This window comes from Populus trichocarpa, chromosome 2 (genome assembly GCF_000002775.5).
Source record: "Populus trichocarpa isolate Nisqually-1 chromosome 2, P.trichocarpa_v4.1, whole genome shotgun sequence".
Classification (NCBI taxonomy): domain Eukaryota; kingdom Viridiplantae; phylum Streptophyta; class Magnoliopsida; order Malpighiales; family Salicaceae; genus Populus; species Populus trichocarpa.
This window is the reverse complement of record NC_037286.2, coordinates 475,970-493,568: the sequence shown is the minus strand read 5'-3', so window position 1 is coordinate 493,568 and position 17,599 is coordinate 475,970. Positions and strand designations below refer to the sequence as shown.

General features: G+C 34.5%; 3 protein-coding genes across 3 annotated transcripts; all 3 read left to right on the top strand.

Annotated features, from left to right (window-relative positions):
* The first annotated feature begins 1,323 nt into the window (after positions 1 to 1,323).
* LOC18096287 (MDIS1-interacting receptor like kinase 2) lies at positions 1,324 to 4,971 on the top strand. Its single transcript, XM_024592885.2, has 2 exons — positions 1,324 to 3,953; positions 4,063 to 4,971. The coding sequence occupies exons 1-2, from the start codon at positions 1,433 to 1,435 to the stop codon at positions 4,434 to 4,436; spliced, it is 2,895 nt and encodes a 964-aa protein (XP_024448653.2). The 5' UTR covers positions 1,324 to 1,432; the 3' UTR covers positions 4,437 to 4,971.
* LOC18096288 (MDIS1-interacting receptor like kinase 2) lies at positions 3,439 to 13,130 on the top strand. Its single transcript, XM_024592877.2, has 3 exons — positions 3,439 to 3,577; positions 11,988 to 12,363; positions 12,467 to 13,130. Exons 2-3 carry the CDS (start codon positions 12,060 to 12,062, stop codon positions 12,838 to 12,840), a joined length of 678 nt encoding a protein of 225 aa, XP_024448645.2. The 5' UTR covers positions 3,439 to 3,577; positions 11,988 to 12,059; the 3' UTR covers positions 12,841 to 13,130.
* On the top strand, positions 10,065 to 11,902 carry LOC127905002 (probable leucine-rich repeat receptor-like protein kinase At1g35710). Its single transcript, XM_052450631.1, has one exon. The coding sequence runs from the start codon at positions 10,112 to 10,114 to the stop codon at positions 11,750 to 11,752; it is 1,641 nt and encodes a 546-aa protein (XP_052306591.1). The 5' UTR covers positions 10,065 to 10,111; the 3' UTR covers positions 11,753 to 11,902.
* Positions 13,131 to 17,599: the final 4,469 nt, after the last annotated feature.

The following is a 17,599-nucleotide window of genomic DNA, read 5'->3' as shown; positions in this document are numbered from 1 at the left end:
CTTTTTAATTGTTTTTTTTTCAATTTCATCCTTCAACATTGGATTGATCGAGAATTGAACTTTATAATTTGTTTTGATTTGTTTTATATAGAGTTATCTAGTCATATGACACGAGTTGTAGTTTTGACAGGTTAACACAAGTTGACTTAAGTTGTTTGTTTTTTGGTCTCTTTTTTTATTGATTTTATCTTTTAACATTGATTTAATTGGGAATTGAGTTTTATATTTGGTCTTGATTTGCTTTCTATGTGGTTGTTTCGGTCTTATGATTCGGATCGAAAATTTGACAAGTTGACCCAAGTTGATCCAAAATATTTTCAACTCAATATTTTTTTTAAAACTTGCCATCTTCCGGTCTTATGATTCGGATCGAAAATTTGACAAGTTGACCCAAGTTGATCCAAAATATTTTCAACTCAATATTTTTTTTAAAACTTGCCATCTTGAATTTTTTTAGTCAAACTATATTTTTAACAGTTTTCCAGGTTGTCTTTGGATCTGTTAAGTTAACTGGGTCACATCAAGTTAACCCCTACATGTTTTAATTTTTTTCAACTAGAAAACACGTTAATAACACCTAGATATTTTTTGCATTAAAAAAATTAATCTGACGTGCAACATGGTGCGGACAATGATCTAGTCTACTCTATTTATGAAAGTAAGGGTCAAAGGGAATGTTTGAGAGTGTGGTAGTGATTATTTTTCAAAGTGTGTTTTGCTCGGAAATGCATTAAAATAATTTTTTTATATTTTTTAAAAATAATTTTTGATATCAACACATTAAAATGATCTAAACACAAAAAAAAAAATATTAATTTGAAAAAAATAAAAAAATAAAAAAATAAAAAAATTGCAAAATTATTTTAAAAATACTTTTGAAAGGCAAAAAAAAAAAAAAAAAAAAAAAAAACGAACAGACCTTAAAAGAGATGGAATAAGGATAGACTAAGAATGAAATCCACAAATTAATGACAAGAGGATCATAATAAATGTATTTGGATTATTTTAAAAATACTTTTGAAAAAAAAAAAAAAAACAGACCTTAAAAGAGAAGGAATAAGGATAGACTAAGAATGAAATCCACAAATTAATGACAACAGGATCATAATACATGTATTTGGATTATTTTCTGCTCGATCTCTTTCCATGAAAGTCAGGGAGAATAGATTAACTGACTGGCCTTCTTAATTTCCAAATGATACTATTGGTGATTGCTGAACCTTTTTCTCCTTTGCCTTAGTAATTGGAATTGATAGAATTAAAAGTCCTGCAGTGAACGCATGGACCCATGGATCATCTGTGGTTTCAAAAGACAGTAAGAAAAGTACACATGAAACACAGACGATCTTGACTTGGAACGAGTCCATGAAAAAGCCATGCACTTCATTCATAAACTTAGCATTATCATTGAAGGCAAGCATTACACGCAAACATGGCATCCATTGATTATGAGCCAAAACTTCTTGCAATTTTAAGCACCTCAATTTTCTTGTCCAGTATTTTTGTATCTAGTACTGGTCTTGTGGCTGCACTTGATGACTCGGCCTTGCTAGCATCAGAACGCAAGGCTTTGGTTGAGAGTGGATGGTGGAGTGACTACAGCAACCTCACCTCACATCGTTGCAACTGGACTGGCATAGTTTGTGATGGGGCTGGAAGCATCACTAAGATTTCCCCACCTCCAGAGTTCCTCAAGGTGGGAAATAAGTTTGGAAAGATGAACTTTTCTTGCTTCTCAAACCTTGTCCGTCTCCACCTGGCCAACCATGAGCTCAGTGGGAGCATCCCGCCTCAAATTTCTATCCTTCCACAACTCAGATACCTCAACCTGTCCTCAAATAATCTAGCAGGTGAGTTACCGTCTTCACTTGGAAATCTCAGCCGATTAGTTGAGCTTGATTTTTCTTCCAATAATTTAACCAATTCCATCCCTCCAGAACTAGGCAATCTTAAAAATCTTGTTACTTTGAGCTTGTCTGATAACATCTTCAGCGGCCCAATCCCTTCGGCACTTTGTCATTTGGAAAATCTGAGGCATTTATTTATGGATCATAATAGTCTCGAAGGTGCCCTCCCTAGAGAAATAGGGAACATGAAAAATCTAGAGATTTTGGACGTGAGTTATAATACACTTAATGGTCCAATCCCTCGAACAATGGGTAGTTTAGCCAAGTTGAGGTCTTTGATCCTTTCTCGCAACGCAATCGATGGATCCATTCCTTTGGAAATAGGAAATTTGACGAACCTTGAAGATTTAAATCTTTGCTCTAATATCCTAGTTGGTTCAATTCCTTCAACGATGGGTGTTTTACCCAACTTGATTTCTCTATTTCTTTGTGAGAACCATATCCATGGATCCATTCCTTTGAAAATAGGAAATTTGACGAATCTAGAATATTTAGTTCTTGGCTCTAATATTCTAGTTGGTTCAATTCCTTCAACGCTGGGTCTTTTATCCAATTTGATTTTTGTAGATCTTTCAGTCAACCAAATCAATGGACCCATCCCATTAAAAATAGGAAATTTGACGAAACTACAATATTTAAATCTTGATGACAACAAGATCACTGGTTTGATTCCTTTTTCATTAGGCAATTTAAGAAACTTGACAACTCTATATCTCTCTCACAACCAAATCAACGGATCCATCCCTTTAGAAATACAGAACTTGACAAAGTTGGAAGAATTATATCTGTATTCAAACAATATCAGTGGCTCGATTCCTACTACAATGGGCCGTTTAACCAGTTTGAGATTTCTATCCCTCTATGACAACCAAATCAACGGATCCATCCCTTTGGAAATACAGAACTTGACAAAGTTGGAAGAATTATATCTGTATTCAAACAATATCAGTGGCTCGATTCCTACTATAATGGGCAGTTTAAGAAAACTAAACCTTTCTCGAAACCAAATGAATGGACCCATCTCTTCATCTTTGAACAATTGTAATAATTTGACCTTGCTAGATTTGAGCGGCAATAATTTAAGTGAAGAGATACCCTACAATCTATATAATTTGACCTCTTTACAAAAAGCGAATTTTAGTTACAATAATCTCTCAGGCCCTGTTCCCTTGAATTTGCAACCACCCTTTGATTTTTATTTCACATGTGATTTACTTCTTCATGGGCATATTACCAACGATTCTGCAACTTTTAAAGCTACTGCATTTGAGGGCAACAGATATTTACACCCTGATTTCTCAAACTGTTCGTTACCTTCAAAAACCAACAGAATGATTCATTCCATCAAGATATTACTTCCTATCACTGCCATTTCACTTTGTCTCTTGTGTCTCGGATGTTTTTATCTATCTCGATGCAAGGCTACCCAACCTGAGCCAACATCATTAAAGAATGGAGACTTGTTTTCCATATGGAATTATGATGGGAGGATTGCATACGAAGACATCATTGCAGCGACCGAGAACTTTGACCTCAGATATTGTATCGGAACCGGTGGTTATGGGAATGTCTACCGAGCACAACTTCCAAGTGGGAAATTAGTTGCCTTGAAGAAACTTCATCGTCGAGAGGCAGAGGAGCCGGCTTTTGACAAGAGTTTAAAAAATGAGGTGGAACTGCTCACACAAATACGTCACAGGAGCATTGTAAAGCTTTATGGATTCTGTTTACACCAGCGCTGCATGTTTCTTGTTTACGAGTACATGGAAAAGGGAAGCTTGTTTTGTGCCTTGAGAAATGATGTTGGAGCCGTGGAACTGAAGTGGATGAAAAGAGCACACATCATCAAAGACATTGCTCACGCATTATCTTACTTGCATCATGATTGCAACCCACCAATTGTTCATCGAGACATATCAAGCAGCAATGTTCTGTTGAATTCAGTATCCAAGTCTTTTGTTGCTGATTTTGGCGTGGCTAGACTTCTCGATCCAGATTCGTCCAACCATACTGTACTTGCTGGTACCTATGGATACATTGCCCCAGGTCAAATATTTCTTCTTTATATACGTGTATCACTCATGTCATGCACACCAACATTAAAGCAAACTCTCTCTTATATATATTTTTTTAATTTCATTTTGTTTATGGACAGAGCTGGCTTATACTATGGTGGTGACAGAGAAATGTGATGTCTATAGCTTTGGAGCAGTGGCGCTAGAAACGTTGATGGGAAGGCATCCAGGAGATATCCTATCATCATCTGCTCGGGCTATTACACTGAAAGAAGTGTTAGATCCTCGTTTGTCACCTCCGACAGATGAAATTGTCATACAGAATATATGTATTATTGCAACTCTGGCATTCTCTTGCTTACATTCGAATCCAAAATCTCGACCTTCAATGAAATTCGTGTCTCAAGAATTTCTATCTCCCAAGAGATCACTGGCAGGTCTTGAGATTTCTTTGCTGGAGCTGCGAACTCTTGGCATGCACGCAAATGGAGGTGATATCACAGTTCCTAGTTGAAAATGTGAACTTTGAGCTCACATTGAAGTTTATAATATTTCTTAATTTTGGAAGAACTTCTTTCTTTTAGTACATTAAATGTCTTTATAATATTTTAGGGTGACATTGTATGTAATTTTAACAATGCACACTTTTCTCGTGTACTGTAAAATCAATTAGAGCATCACTGTCTAGGTTAAATTGAAATCATCACTCATCTTACAATTAGGCAAATCCCCACTTGAAATATGCAGAAGATATTTGTTAACTCCATTTGTGCCTGCAAGCTCTTGTATATTGGATGCCTGAAAGCAGTGTTTGGAGATTGATTTTTTTTCTGACTGATGTGCTTTGGTATTGATCATTTGGCACAGATGGGATTTTCAATCATCTTCCAAAGGAATACCACTTCAAGATTTATGTCTCATGTTTGGAACCGAAAGAAGTTAAAAGAGAGAGTTTTTGTTGTCTCAGAGACATTTACTAACAGAAAAAATGATTTCTTCGTATCAGCCTCTGGTTTATAAATAAAAGAATGGAACCAGGTTTTTAAGTTGAAATTCTTTACCATGATACCACATTGATCATCCTTATTCCCCTTCATGATATCTTTAAATGAGAAAAAGCTTGGAGTGCGCAACTGTCCTGATGAAGGGCAATCCTCAGTGTTGCACGTCCCCGCACGGTGATTTGGTGATTTTTCACGGTGATTCGGCAATTTTTCATTATGTTTCCTTGATTGGTTATTTAAGAGTCGCCATCTAGTATTTGATTAAAAACTACTAGAAAACCTGAATATACTGATCTTTGTCAGAAATTTAAAGATAAGAAACTAATTATGACTAAAAAATATATTAGCACCCCTAACACACCCTACCTGAGATAAGCTGCTTTGTAATTTGATGTTCCTTAAGATATTTAATCATATTCAAATTAAACACTTAGTTTTTTTTATCTTTTTTATTTTTACAATTTAATAACATAAATAAAATACAAACACACACCAACATTCCTTTTTTACTATCCTCAACTCACACATCACTTTTACATATTACAAAATATCAAAACAAATCAAATACTATAATCTAAATATACACAGCAACATTTGAAAATTACAAAAAGCTTCGGGAACGGTGCTGGAGCACTCTGGGCATCTTCTGTGATTGTGTACAGTGGCGGCGCGTCTCCTCCACGCGCCGCCGCGAAATCCGGGCGGCAGCGGAGATCCATAATGGCTTCCTCCCTTCTTCCTTTCTTCGCCGGCGATGGGCACCACCGTTACCTGCAAAACAACCAAACGCAGCAAGCAAGTCTGTTGTAGCTTTTTCTTTGTTTTCAGTCCGGCTTTTCTTCCTTCCGATCTGCCAAATCTGGAGACGGGCGTTGCACGCGCCGCCAGCAGACCAGGCGTGTGGATGGCTGGATCGGCAACTTCCCTCCTCCCATTTCATTTCTGCAACGGCGGTGTTGTCCACCGCTGTCATGGTCGTGAGATCGGCGCCCATCCAGGTTTCGGTTCTCTGCCCCTTCTTTACTGCCCTTCGGCCTTCCTTCTCATTTCCTCATCGTCTCTGGAGAAGGGATGCTGCCGCTGGCCGATTGATGGTGGTTAGCCGAGAGAGGGTCTGAAAGTCTGTTGATGAGGGAATAGATGGTATTCTCGGCTGGAGGTTTCAGTCGGCTGAGAGGGGGTAAAGTGAGGGGGACGGCCGGCTGGCTTGTTTTTGACAGAGGGCCAGGGGGCCACGGCCGGCCTCTGGTTCTGGGAGCGCCGAGAGAGGGAGGCCGTGGAGGCCGGTGTGCAGGGGAGGTTAGTCTGTGGGCGGCTGAAGAGGGAAGACAAAATGGCCAAGGGGAGAAGGTGGCCGAGAGGGACAGGGGAGGCTTGCGGCTGTTTTCGTGCTCCCTGATGCTCTTTTAGCCAAGGGAAGGGCCAAGCTCTGGCTGGTTTCGGGAGAAGGAAAATGAGGAGAGGCAGGGGGTTTTGCCGTGGCTTTGGTTCTCTTTGTTTTTAGCCAAGGGAGGGGGCAGCCTTGTGAGGGAGAAGAAGATGGGGAGTGGGTGGTCGCCTGCTTGGAGAGGGAGAGTGGCGGCTCAAACAGGGAAAGAGAGCTTCTCTGTAGGGAAATGGGGAGCCGACTACAATAGCAGAGAGGGGTTCTGGTTTCTCCAAGGGAGGGGCGGCCGAGAGCTGGAATCAGTTTAGGTTTAGGGTTTTTTAGTTTTTGTTCCCCAAAATTGTCTCCGCCTCCATGCCTGTAAAATTTTTCTCTCCTCTCCCCCTTTTTTTTTCACTGTAGCATGTTATTTATAAAAGAAGTTTTGCTAGGTCTTCAAACTAATCCCTCAACTTTTTATTTCCTTTTTTTTTTTGTAAATTTTAATTTTTTTAATTTTTTTGTATTTTTAAAAGCAAGCAATATCAATATCAACTCAACAAGAAAAATCAATGATCATAAAATTTACACGTTAAAAGTTGAACGGTTCCAAATAGCTTTGAAAATTTAAATTCTTTTGAGATAACGTTGAAAATGCTAAAAACGATGCAAATATATTAAAAATATATTTTTTAGTATTTTTTTACTATTTTTTGGTTTTTTCTGTAAATTTATTAAAAATTGGATAGCAACACTCAGGACCAACATCTGTCATCTCTTTCTGAGGGCAAAGCCCAACCCCAAAACTTGCTTGCCGGAGCACACAACATCAGGCTCTTATTATCATATGCTTCACCACTGCACCACCCCTCCGAGCCGTGAAACAACCTCATTTTCGAAACCTTTCCTCGGTAAATTAACATGCTCACAAGTAACCTGATTAAAGATCACAGTAGGATTAAAAGGGACGAATCACCGAAACATAAAAAACCATCACTGAAATTAAGAACAATGAGATTACTACTAGTAAGTCTAAGTTATTGCTGGAATGGAGAATGGGGCGATAGTAATCAAACATTACAAGGTGTTCATGGACATGATAACTAGAATTGAGTTAAATTTATGTTTTAATACATAAAAACGTACTTAATAATTTTTATTTTTAAAATAATGATATAATAATCAAAAGCAAAGCAATGGTAAATGGCTAGTTCAGAAAAAGCTTGACGGAGCTGAACAAGATTGAAAAGAAAACAATAGTTTTTTTTTTTTTTAAAAAAAAAGGTTTGAGATACTCCAGAGCTAATTTATCACATGAAGACAAAATAATTCTCAATAATAATCAAATAAATTACAAGAAAAATAAATGTTTTCTAGGCCTAATACAACTTAATTGTTTATACTACTAGTTATAAAAATAAATTACAACTTGTTTAAATAAGTATTCAACTTATTTTTACTGAAAATAAAAATTCTAAAATAACCAGAAAAAATAAAGAAAAAAAATCCAAATACATGTAGAAAAATTAAGAAAATAATGTTGTCTAGGCCTAATATGAAAGCCTTCTTGACCTTAACTTGTTACAGTAGCAACCCATTAATTATAAAACAAGGCATTTAGAATATACCGGTAAAATTCAAATAATATCTAACGACAAGAGCTTATTTTCGTTAAAAAATATTATTTGGAGCATCAGATATTTTTCTTGAACTTCGATAGGTCCATATAGTCAATAAATCGTATATGCTAAATGTTTTAAATATATAGTCTAATTATAACAAATGATTATATGACAGTTCATATTCACCTGCATGAAAGCTCTATATATATACCCATTATCTTGGTGACAATTGACAAGTCTCATAATCTATGTTGCGAGTTTGGTGGGTTAACTTGATTGAGTTGAGTATTTTTTTTTAATTGATATTTTTTTCTAATCTCATCCTTCAACATTGAGTTGATTGACAATTATACTCATGATTTATTTTGGTTTGTTTTTTATGAGGTTATCTTGATTTCATGATTCGAGTCGCGAATTTGACGGGTTAACTCAGTTGACTCGAGTTTTTTTTTTTAATTTTTTTAATTGGTGTTTTTTCAATTTTATCTTTCAGCATTGAGTTGATTATGAATTAGACTTAATAATTTATTTTTGTTTATTTTCTATGAGATTATCCCGATCTTATGACTTGGATCACATGTTTTGCAAGTTAACTCGTGTAGACTGAGGTTGTTTTATTGTATCTTGTTTTTAGGTTGATTTTTTTTTCTTTAATTTCAACCTTCAACAATGAGTTTATTGAAAATTGAGCTTTATAATTTTTTTTATTTACTTTCTATGACTTAGGTTATTTTTTTATTTACTTTTTATAAGGTTATCCTGATTTCTTGATCCGGATCATGAGTTTGACAGTTTAACTTAGATCAATTTTTTTTGTTATTTTTTATTTTTTTTTCAATTTTATCCTTCAACATTTGGTTAATTTGGAATCAGGCTTCAAAGTTTTTTTGGTCTTGCTTTCTATAAAGTTATCCTAGCCTCTTTACCAGGGTCACAATTTGGCTAGTTAACCTGGGTTGACTCATGTTTTTTTTTTTTAATTTCATCCCTAAACATTGAGATTTTTTATCTCGAGTCGTATAGGTCAACTTAGGTTTGTTTGTTATTTTTTTAGTTTAATTATTTTTTTTCAATTTTATCCTTTAACATTTGGTTGATTTGGGATTAAGCTTCATATTTGTTTTTGCTTTCTACGAGGTTATTTGGTCTTATTATATAGGTCACGAGTTTGGTTGGTGAACTTGAAATGATTCAGTTTTTTTTAATTGATTTTTTTCAATTTCATCCTTCAACATTGGATTAATTGAGAATTAAACTTTATAACTTATTTTGATTTGTTTTATATTGAGTTATTTCAGTCATATGACCCGGGTTGTAGCTTTGACAGGTTAACCTGAGTTGTTTGTTTTTTGGTCTCTTTTTTTAATTGATTTTTTTTTTAATTTCATCTTTTAACATTGGTTTAATTGAGAATTGAGTTTTATATTTGATTTTGATTTACTTTCTATATGATTATTCTGGTCTTATGATTCGAGTCGTGAATTTGATAGGTAACCCAAGTCGATTCAATATGTTTTCATCTCGATATTTTTTCAAAAACATGCCGTCTTGAATTTTTTTAATAAAACCATATTTTTAACGGTTTTTCAAGTTGTTTTTTGACCCGTTAAGTTAACTAGGTCACTTCAACTTAACCTATATATGTTTTAATTTTTTTCAACTAAAAAACATGATAAGAACACGTAGATAGTTTTTAACTTTTAAAAAATTAATCTGACCTGCAGTACAGCAAGTAGCACTACTCTATTTATGAAAGTAAGGGCCTAAAAGACGTGTGCAATGCGGATCGACTGAAATCCACAAATTAATGGCAAGAGGATCAGAATACATGTATTTGGATTATTTTCTGCTCGATCTCTTTCCACGAAAATCAGGGAGAATAGATTAACTGACTGGCCTTCTTAATTTCCAAATGATCATGCTATTGGCGATTGGTGAACCTTTTTCTCCATTGTGGAAAAAGAAAAAAAAACTAGCTAGACAATCTGAAGCTATTGTCTTAGGCATTGGAATTGATAGAATGAAAAGTCTTGCAGTGGACGCATATGCCCATGCATCATCTTTGGTTTCAAAAAGACAGTAAGAATAGTACACGTGAAAGACCAGAGGAACTTGACTTGGAACGATTTCATGAAAAAACCATGCACTTCAATCATAAATTTAGCATTATCATTGAAGGGAAGCATTACACGCAAACATGGCATCCATTGATTATGAGCCAAAACTTCTTGCAATTTTAAGCATCTCATTTTTCTTGTCCTGTATTTTTGTATCAAGTACTGGTCTTGTGGCTGCACTTGATGATTCAGCCTTGCTAGCATCAGAAGTCAAGGCTTTGCTTGAGAGTGGATGGTGGAGTCAATACAGCAACCTCACCTCACATCGTTGCAAGTACTGGCCTGGCATATTTTGTAATAGGGCTGGAAGCATCACTAAGATTTACCCACCTCCAGAGTTCCTCAAGGTGGGAAATAAGTTTGGAAAGATGAACTTTTCTTGCTTCTCAAACCTTGTCCGTCTCCACCTGCCCAACCATGAGCTCAATGGAAGCATCCCGCCTCAAATTTCTATCCTCCCACAACTCAGATACCTCAACCTGTCCTCAAATAATCTAGCAGGTGAGTTACCGTCTTCACTTGGAAATCTCAGCCGATTAGTTGAGCTTGATTTTTCTTCCAATAATTTCATCAATTCCATCCCTCCAGAACTAAGCAATCTTAAAAATCTTGTTACTTTGACCTTGTCTGATAACAGCTTCAGCGGCCCAATCCCTTCGGCACTTTGTCATTTGGAAAATCTAAGGCATTTATTTATGGATCATAATAGTCTCGAAGGTGCCCTCCCTAGAGAAATAGGGAACATGAGAAATCTAGAGAGTTTGGACGTGAGTTATAATACACTTAATGGTCCAATCCCTCGAACATTGGGTAGGTTAGCCAAGTTGAGGTCTTTGATCCTTTCTCGCAACGCAATCAATGGATTCATCCCTTTAGAAATAGGAAATTTGACGAATCTAAAAGATTTACAGCTTATATCTAATATCCTAGTTGGTTCAATTCCTTCAACGATAGGTTTTTTATCCGATTTGACTAATCTAGATCTTTCTTATAACGTAATCAATGGATCCATCCCTTCGCAAATAGGAAATTTGACGAATCTAGAACATTTAGATCTTTCCTCTAATATCCTAGCTGGTTCAATTCCTTCTACATTTGGTTTTTTATCCAATTTGATTCTTTTGCATCTTTTTGACAACCAAATCAATGGATCCATCTCTTTAGAAATAGGAAATTTGACAAATCTATGTCGTTTGTTTCTCAAAGGCAACAAAATCAGTGGTTCGATTCCTATTTCATTAGGAGATTTAAGAAACTTGGCATTTCTAGACCTATCTAACAACCAAATCAATGGATCCATAGCTTCATCTTTGAAGAATTGTAAATATTTGACCTATCTAGATTTGAGCTACAATAATTTAAGTGGACAAATACCCTCCCAACTACATAATTTGCCCTCTTTATCTTATGTGAATTTTCGTTATAATAACCTCTCAGGCTTTGTTCCCTTGCAATTGCCACAACCCTTTGATGTGTCTTTCACCTGTGATTCTCTTCATGGGCAAAGAACCAACAGTCCTGAAATTTTTCAAGCTACTGTATTTGAGGGCAACAAAGATTTACACCCTGATTTCTCACGTTGTTCATCTATTTACTCCCCACCTTCAAAAGACAACAGAATAATTCATTCCATCAAAATATTTCTTCCTATCACCACCATTTCACTTTGTCTCGTGTCTCGGATGTTGTTATCTGTCTCGATGCAAGGCTACCCAACCTGAGGCAACATCATTAAAGAATGGAGACTTGTTTTCCATATGGAATTATGATGGGAGGATTGCATACGAAGACATCATTGCAGCGACCGAGAACTTCGACCTCAGATATTGTATCGGATCCGGTGGTTATGGGAGCGTCTACCGAGCACAACTTCCAAGTGGGAAATTAGTTGCCTTGAAGAAACTTCATCATCGCGAGGCAGAGGAGCCGGCTTTTGACAAGAGTTTAAAAAATGAGGTGGAACTGCTCACACAAATACGTCACAGGAGCATTGTAAAGCTTTATGGATTCTGTTTGCACCAGCGCTGCATGTTTCTTGTTTACGAGTACATGGAAAAGGGAAGCTTGTTTTGTGCCTTGAGAAATGATGTTGGAGCCGTGGAACTGAAGTGGATGAAAAGAGCACACATCATCAAAGACATTGCTCACGCATTATCTTACTTGCATCATGATTGCAACCCACCAATTGTTCATCGAGACATATCAAGCAGCAATGTTCTGTTGAATTCAGAATTCAAGTCTTTTGTTGCTGATTTTGGTGTGGCTAGACTTCTCGATCCTGATTCGTCCAACCATACTGTACTTGCTGGTACCTATGGATACATTGCCCCAGGTAAAAATATTTCTTCCTAACATGCATATTTACCACTCATGCACTGCAAAACTAAAGCAAACTCTCTTTATATATATATTAATTTCGTTTTGTATATGGACAGAGCTGGCTTATACTATGGCGGTGACAGAGAAATGTGATGTTTACAGCTTCGGAGTTGTGGCGCTTGAAACTTTGATGGGAAGGCATCCGGGAGATATCCTATCATCATCTGCTCAGGCTATTACACTGAAAGAAGTGTTAGATCCTCGTTTGCCACCTCCAACAAATGAGATTGTCATACAGAATATATGTACCATTGCAAGTCTGATATTTTCTTGCTTACATTCAAATCCAAAATATCGACCTTCAATGAAATTCGTGTCTCAAGAATTTCTATCTCCCAAGAGATTATTGGGAGGTCTCGAGATTTCTTTCTTGGAACTGCGAAATCTTGGCATGCACACAAATGTAGGTGAGATCACAGTTCCTCGCTGAAAAAGTCAACTTTGAGCTCACCTGGAACTTCAACGAGAGCCTCCAAGAGCATGCGTTTATAGAATTTCTTAATTTTGGAATAATTTTTTTTTCTTTTGTTTTAGTACACTACATGTCTTTGTAATATTTTAGTGTGACATTGTATGCAATTTTAATAATGCACACTTTTCTTGTGCATGATAGCTAGTATCAATATACATGAGCATCATATTAAGTACTCTACCTCTCTGTCTAGCAGGTTAAATTGAAATCATCACTCATCTTATAATTAGGCAAATCCCCACTTGAAATATGCAGAAGATATTTGTTAACTCCATTAATTTGTCCCTGCAAGCTCTTGTATAAGAGATGTCTGAAAGCAGTGTTTGGATCTACTCTCTACAGTCTGTTCTGACTTCTGTCACTATCTGAGCAACATGTTTTGCTCAATATTTATTATTTGGCAGAGATTGAATTTTCAATCATCTTCCACTTCAAGATTTATGTCTCATGTTTGGAACCAAGCTTTGACTTCAAAGGATGGTGAGTTGAGATGTCCTCCCTCCATTGTGTAAATTTTGGATATCGGCTTGCCACAAAGTCGACCACCATATCTATCTAGTAATAATACACAACAATATTGTAGCTGTACAAGATGCCTAGCTATAGATTATTTTCAGTCTCAGAGACATTTACTAACAGAGAAAATATATCATAGTACGTATCCGATTATGAGCACATGATTTCTTCGTATCAGCATCTGATTTATAAAAGGTTGAAACCAATTTTTAAAGTTGAACTTTACCTTGTTATCACATTGATCATCCCATTAATTTCCCCTTCATGATATCTTTAAATAAGAAAAAGCTTGTATATGCTAAATGTTTTACATAGTCTAATTAGAACAAATGATTATATGACAGTTCATATTCTCCTGCATGAAAGCTCTATATACCCATTATCATGGTGACAATTGACAAGTCGCCGATCCAATTCTGCAATTATATTAGAATGCAAGGATAATATATTTATTTAGGATTTTATTAATTATCTCATGGCTATGTATATTCAATAATTTCCTTTAATGATTACAGCTCCGCATCAGTTTCTTTCTTGTTCGAGGTTTGTCGGGCCTTCTATTGAACCAAAACAAAAACAAACTATTCTAACATGTCTACGAAACAAAGCCCAAGCAGCTATCGGCTTAAGCCTTTTTATACCAGCGCGGGATTTCAAATTCGTGCAAGAATCGTACAGGACTGGTCGGCAAGATCACTAACAATCCATTTTCTGATTTGTTAGTAATTATTTTTTAAAATATATTGAAATAATATTATTTTATTTTTTAAAATTTATTTTTGATATCATCACATCAAAAAAATCTAAAATTATTAAAAATAAATAAATTAATTTAAAGCAAAAAATAAAAAAAATATTTTTAAAACGCAAAAAACAAACAATAAACTGACTCTAAAATTACTAGAATTTACAAGTATTGTAATATTATTAATTTTAATTTATACTATTTTTTATTCTTATCTTTATTATTTTGTAATTATTTTCATTGCATATGAAACTTCCGGTTCCACTTCACAAGAAATATTATACAAAGACTAAGAAAATGATGTTTTAATATAGCAACTACAACGTTGTTCTATATTTAAACAACATTAAAAATGAGCTGAAAATCTTATATTTCTTTATTAACGTATATGAACTTCACTATATTATATTATATGTAAGCATTAACCTTTTGTTTCACAACAATATTTTTTACTCGCCGTCAAAAAACATGTTAATAACACCTACATATTAATTCATCTGTGTTAGAACAAAATAATAATCAACTTGCAACTACGCGAATCGAATAGACATGCTAATATTTTTTTTGTATTTATTGGCAGAGATGATTCTTGATTTATTTTCTTACATGCATGTATATGCCTTTTGATTTACAGTTAGATTTCTTTTTGTACAAAAACACATTTGAAAAGCTTGCATGTGTTTTTCTTCCAAAAACATTATTTAGCCCGGAGAGGAGTGCATTTCAAATAACTAGTAGTATAAACTAAAAGAGTTGATGATTTTATTGTTCATCACCTCACAAAACACTATTCATTTTAATAGTGTTTTTCCCTCCTAAATCTATGTTTCTTCCTAATTTTATACTTCAACATTTAGTTTATTGGAGATTGAGCTTTATAATTTATTATGGTTTACTTTATATGTGGTTAGCCTAGTCTCGTAATCTATGTCACGGGTTTAGCAGGTTAATTCAGTTGATTTGAGTTTTTTTTAATTGATTTTTTTTCAATCCCATCCTTTAGCATTGGATTGATTGATAATTATGCTTCATAATTTATTTTGGTTTGTTTTTTATGAGGTTATCCTGATTTAATGAGTCGAGTCGCGAGTTTGGTGGGTTAACCCAGTCGACTCGATTTTTTTTTTGTCTTTTTTTAATTGATATTTTTCCAATTTTATTTTTCAATATTGAGTTGATTATGAATTAGGTTTCATTATTTATTTTGATTTATTTTCTATGAAGTTATCTTGGTCTTATGATTTGGGTCACGTATTTTGCAGGTTAACACATATAGACTGAGGTTGTTTTATTGTGTCCTATTTTTATATTGAATTTTTTTTCTTCAATTTCAACCTTTAACAATGAGTTTATTGAAAATTAAGCTCATAATTTGTTTTGATTTACTTTCTATGGATTTATCAGGTTGACCCGAGTTGACTCATGTTATTTTTTTGTTTACTTTCTATAAGGTTATCTTAATTTTTTGACCCGGATCACGGGTTTGACAGTTTAACTTATGTCATTTTTTTTTGTTATCTTTTATTTATTTTTTTAATTTTATCCTTTAGCATTTGATTGATTTGGAATCAGGCTTCATATTTTTTTTGGTCTTGCTTTTTATAAAGTTATCCCGGTTTCATTACTAGGGTTACAGTTTGGCGAGTTAACATGGGTTGACTTAAGTCTTTTTTTTATTATTTTTTTTATTTCATCATTAAACATTAAGATTTCTTATCTTGAGTCACATGTCAACTTAGGTTTGTTTGTCCTTATTTATTTATTTCAATTTTATTCTTTAATATTTGATTGATTTGAGATTAAACTTCATCTTTATTTTTATTTTCTATAAGCTTATCTTAGTCTTATTACATAGTTCAAGAGTTCGACTGGTTAACCTGAGTTGACTCAGTTTTTTTTAATTAATTTTTTTTTCAATTTTATCCTTCAATATTGGATTAATTGAGAATTAAATTTTATAATTTTTTTTTATTTGGTTTATAAGGAGTTATCTTAGTCATATGACTTAGGTTATAGCTTTAACAGGTTAACCCGAGTTAACTCGAGTTGTTTGTTTTTTGATCTTTTTTTTTAATTTCATCCTTTTACATTGATTTAATTGAGAATTGAGTTTCATATTTGGTTTTGGTTTGCTTTCTATGTGGTTATTTCGGTCTTATGTTTTGGGTCGTGAATTTGACAGGTTTACTCGGGTAGATCTAATATGTTTTCGTCTCAATATTTTTTAAAAAAACATGCCATCTTGAATTTTTTTAGTCAAACTATATTTTTAACGATTTTCCAAGTTGTCTTTGAGCCCGTTAAGTTGACCTGATCACATCAAATTAACCCCTACATGTTTTAATTTTTTTCAACTAGAAAACACATTAATGGCATCTAGATATTTTTTGACGTTAAAAAAATTAATCCGACCTGCAACATAGTGCAGACAATAATCTAGTCTACTTTATTTTTGAAAGTAAGGGCCTAAAGGGATATTTGAGAGTGTGGTAGTGATTATTTTTCAAAGTACGTTTTGCTCGGAAATGCATCAAAATAATATATATATTTTTTAAAAAATTATTTTTAATATTAACATATCAAACTAATATGAAAACACTAAAAAAAATTATTAATTTGAAGTAAAAAAAAAATAAAAAAATTTAATTTTTTTCAAAATATTTTTGAAACCAAAAAAACATACAAACCTTAAAAGATGTTAAAATTCGAATAGACTTAGAATGAAATCCACAAACTAATGGCAAGAGGATCAGAATACATGTATTTGGATTATTTTCTACTCGATCTTTTCCCAAGAAAGTCAGGGAGAATAGATTAACTGACTGGCCTTCTGAATTTCCAAATGATGCTATTGGTGAACCTTTTTCTTCTTTGTGGAAAAAGAAAAGGACTAGCTAGACAATCTGAAGCTATTGTCTTAGGCATTGGAATTGATAGAATTAAAAGTCTTGCAGTGAACGCATGGACCCATGCATCATCTTTGGTTTCAAAAGACAATTGTGTTGAAATGCTGCATTGTTGTAAAGTTATTCATCATGGCCTTGCTTCATTTTTATTTTGCTGAGGTAAAAAAACTTATGTTTGGGGAGCATCCAGATCAAAGATAGAATGCTTGTTCTTTTGAGTGGCAAATTCTTGAGACCAATAAAAACAGAGTAGTTTGAGAAAACAATGACTCTTGGCATTCCATCAACTCACATTGCTCAAATTGCATTTTATTTGAAGGTGCCTGCTTCACTATGACTGTTGGCATTCCCTTTCTTCATTTTTTAATTTTTGGCGCTACGAGTTGTTTAACAATGTAAGCTAGGCAGTAAACACCGGTTTTGGAGGCGCGTGACCTTCCTTAAGGGTTTTGACCACGCGCTTCCTTGGATATTTCTATTATCCAGATGAGCTAGGCTACGAGGCTGTGTCTGAATGAGATTATGGGCTCGTTAGCTGGGCCTTTTCCAT

What these genes read in the sequence shown, in the direction of transcription:
- LOC18096287 (XM_024592885.2), top strand. Translation starts at nt 1,433, where the DNA reads ATGGCATCCATTGATTATGAGCCAAAACTTCTTGCAATTTTAAGCACC. An exon ending in CTATGGATACATTGCCCCAG is followed by an intron (nt 3,954 to 4,062) that starts GTCAAATATTTC and finishes GTTTATGGACAG; the next exon opens with AGCTGGCTTATACTATGGTG.
- LOC127905002 (XM_052450631.1), top strand. Translation starts at nt 10,112, where the DNA reads ATGGCATCCATTGATTATGAGCCAAAACTTCTTGCAATTTTAAGCATC.
- LOC18096288 (XM_024592877.2), top strand. Translation starts at nt 12,060, where the DNA reads ATGTTTCTTGTTTACGAGTACATGGAAAAGGGAAGCTTGTTTTGTGCC. An exon ending in CTATGGATACATTGCCCCAG is followed by an intron (nt 12,364 to 12,466) that starts GTAAAAATATTT and finishes GTATATGGACAG; the next exon opens with AGCTGGCTTATACTATGGCG.